The sequence below is a fragment of the Papaver somniferum genome, chromosome 1 (genome assembly GCF_003573695.1).
Source record: "Papaver somniferum cultivar HN1 chromosome 1, ASM357369v1, whole genome shotgun sequence".
NCBI classification, from domain to species: Eukaryota; Viridiplantae; Streptophyta; class Magnoliopsida; order Ranunculales; family Papaveraceae; genus Papaver; species Papaver somniferum.
The window spans coordinates 151,756,882-151,760,605 of NC_039358.1; the positions used below are offsets into that span (position 1 = coordinate 151,756,882).

General features: G+C 40.0%; 1 protein-coding gene across 1 annotated transcript; it reads right to left on the reverse strand.

The window, feature by feature from the left end:
* Positions 1-1,183: 1,183 nt before the first annotated feature.
* Positions 1,184-1,945, reverse strand: LOC113352355 (aspartic proteinase nepenthesin-1-like). The gene has a single exon (XM_026596182.1). It carries the CDS (start codon positions 1,943-1,945, stop codon positions 1,184-1,186), a length of 762 nt encoding a protein of 253 aa, XP_026451967.1.
* Between the last annotated feature and the right edge of the window lie 1,779 nt (positions 1,946-3,724).

Genomic DNA, 3,724 nt, shown 5'->3' on the forward strand with positions numbered 1-3,724 from the left:
AGCATGTTCAACTTGAAGCATGCAACGGACAAGCACCAAGCCGGGTATTGAAAATGTCAATGCCAAATACCAACAAAGAACAAGCCACGAAGAGTGCTTGTACCAGTACGATAAGAATGCAGAACCTTTCGACAAGGAGCGGCCGAAGGAAACAACAACCGAAGCATGAACGATTATGGTGAGAGGAATTTTTCTTAAGGATCGCTTATCATCGACCCTCAAGAAAAGGGGCAAATTGTAGATACCATAATCTGTATGGACACATGGAGGATGATTAGAAGCTGCAGCTGGACACAAGAATACAGCTGCACACACCATATCAACCCCAACACAGCTTCAATCCTAAGCTAAGGATAGAAGAGTAATTCTCCGGAAGATATTTTCCCTTTATAAACCAAAACGATTAGGTCTAGAGGGGAGGCGGGGTCGGCAGAAGAGAGAGGAGGGTTCTGTTTCTATTTCTTTTCTCTTTTCTATTCTTGCTATGGATTACTCACAGAGAGATTGACGAAGCTCCTTCAATGTAACCCAACAATCTTAATAAACATCTTAACTCTTTTTCACCCGTGGATGTAGACACTCCGTTGTCGAACCACGTATATGCTTGTGTTGATTTCTATTTCATTTCATTGCACTTAATTTCGTTCATGATTTGAGTCTATATCTTGTTATAAACAGTACTTTATCATGTGTTTCAATTGGTTGTGCTACCAAATTAATGGTGTTCACAGGGTGGATGAAGAAATCCATAGGCCCCGATTAATCACCATAGGCCTCAATTTAGCCGGGTTTTTTCCCCTCATTTCTGTTGCTGGGTTACCAATCATACTTATTTTAGCGTGAAGTGGATCATCAGATCTGAGTTCTGCGAGCAGTCATCAATTTTGTTCAACTCATTGGTATCAAAAATATTCTTGTCTGACTCCTTGTCATTGGTATCATTAACAAGAACAGAACATTCAGAATCCAAAAATTATAAAGTTTAAGGGGAATGTGACACAAATTCAAACAGCAAAACCATAGGGCACCTCAATATAATCTCAGCATTTTGAATGTTCCCAGCAGTACAAAACTTTATTTTAAATTTTTTAGAACATAATCGATTTCTTTACCCCAAGGAAAGGGTTACACATGCTTGTGCAAATCTGCAGAGATGGACTCAACAAAAAAGAGTAAATGAACACTACTTCTGCAAATCTTTAGAACAATCCTCGGGATAAAATGAAACGACATCTCTGTTTATATCAAACACAAATCTGATGTTCCTTTGTTGTTTTGCTCCAAGGACATTTTGCCCAATTTTAGGTTTTATGGCCAGGCAGAAGAACTTGTTTGGATAATCGATGATGAAAGCGTTGTCTGATGGTATTTTTAAATCCCCACCTTGAAAGTGATAAGTAATGCTCGGGAAACTCTTGAAATCACCCGGTAACTCATAACAAAGATCTAAATAATACTTTTTTGCGTCTAAAATCTTTAGTCTAAGAGTCTGGAATCCCTTCATTAGGGCGCCTTTCACTTTACCATAAACTATTGTGTCTAAGAAACTGATTTGAGCTCCAGTATCCAACTCACATGCTCCAAATCCATTTTTCGTATTCACAGGAAAACTATCATTCAATTCGAACCCACCAATCTTATTCTTCCCAACACTGATATCTAATAAATTCAACGCATACCTGAACGCTATGTGTTGAACCAATGGACAGGTTTGAACTTTGATCCAAGGTGGTAGTCCCAGAACGATATCATCTCCGAATCTTAAATAACTTGACAGGACTGGTGGGGTTAATCCGTCTTTAACTAAACAATATGAGAATCTTCCCTTAGATGCACTATACGTTTGAGATACTAAAGAAAACGGTGAAGCATCCATGCCTAGAATGCCATCTGTTTCACCTTTAAAAGATGTACTGATGTTGAGATTTTCAGTGGAGCAACCCATCATTACATTGTTTAGGGTTTGCGTAGATGCACCATCTTGAAGTGTGAACGTTTCGTTTGAAAATATACTACGAAGTATACTGTGACCACCATATTTTACTTCGTACTTGCATTTGTTATCTTGACATTTGCCTTTGATTTTCTTACAAAATGGGTCATCACAAGAAAAAGGTTTGTATGAAGACGATTTAGATGGATCGAAAGTTGGTTTTATTTGTCGAAAACACGGTGCACACATTGAATCCAATTTTTACTGGGACTAAATATTGGAAACCGTACCTAGTAACCAAGGGACGAGCGTCCGGATAAATACCGAGAGTTCTGGATGTTGATAAAGAGTTTGTAGCCATAAGTTCCAAATAGAGGGCTCGAGATTCTGAGGAGTCAACGAGACGATGAATTTGTTCCACCACATTGAGTTCACCGGGGTACAAAGGAGACGCTGGTGAGTCTCTGTGGATGAGTTTTAAGCTAAAACCTGAAATGTGTTTGGCGGATGGTGAGATCAAATTGATAAGATAGATATAAACAGATAATTAGGAAAACAAACATGGTGAAAAGCCATGGCTAATGGGAGAAGAATGCAGGGATGGTGTTAACACAACACCTAGTCCGTGTATATTGTGACCCAACAATTATACACGGCTAAGCTTTCAGAGTTTGTTATTTTTTAGAGTTTGTTGTTTTTAGAATTCCTTGTATATTAGGTAATTCTCTTTAGTTAGGAAACCTGTTTACCTTGCATCTCAAGGAACTCATGTATATATATATGCATTACAACTTTGTGTAATTTATTAAGTTTTAAGTGAATCAATAACAAGAAGTTCTGTTTAAGTCTCATCTCTTCTTTCTCTGTGTTAGTCTCATCTCCTATATTAGTTTCTCTTCACTCACTCCTTCTGTTTTTAGACACGTTCATCGCCTTAACACAGCAAAAGAAATCTGGGGATCCCTCAAATCATTGTATGCTTCAAAGTCAGATGCTCAAGTCCATCATCTTCACTGTGAGTTGCGTGCCCTTAAGAAAGGGTCCCAAACCATGCGATCCTATATTGATCATGCTAGGGACTTGGTTGATAGTCTTGCTGCTGCCAACACTACCGTTCCAGATAAGGAATTCCGTCATTGTCTTTTGGGTGGTTTAGATAGTTCTTATGATGCTATTGTCACTTCATTAACGACCACTATGAGCTCTCTGTCTGTGGAGGATTTCCTTACTTTTCTTTTGACTTTTGAGCTACGGGTTACTCAGCAAAATCAAGCTTCTGCCTCTCAGCCAATTGCCAATGTTGCTCAACAGTCTCGACCATATTCTCCGAAGGTTTCTTCCTCTGCTGGTTCTTCTATGTCTTCTGGGTCTTCATTCAGTTCCTCTCGTGGGCCTGGCAACAACAGAAATTTTAACAACTATCGTGTGCCTGGCGGCAATACCTCTCGTGGACTTGGACCTGTTTCCTTTGATAACTCTCGTGGGCCTCGTTCTGACTGTTTTCGTGGGCCTGTTACTTCTGATAATCTTGCTGTTGTCTGCCAGTTATGTGGGCGTTCTAACCATGCGGCCCAAGATTGCTGGAACCGTTATGAAAGGAGTTTCCGTCCATCCAGACGTCCACCACCATCCTCTGTACCACGGGCCTACGCTGCTTATGGGCCTGGTCTTCTACCATCACCTTCGTGGACACCTGACAGCGGTGCTACTGATCACATCACTAATGACTTCTCTCGTCTTCAATTTCCTACTGAATACACTGGTCCTGATCAAATTCAGATGGGTAATGGT

Coding starts and splice junctions, on each gene's coding strand:
- LOC113352355 (XM_026596182.1), bottom strand. CDS start 1,945: ATGGGTTGCTCCACTGAAAATCTCAACATCAGTACATCTTTTAAAGGT.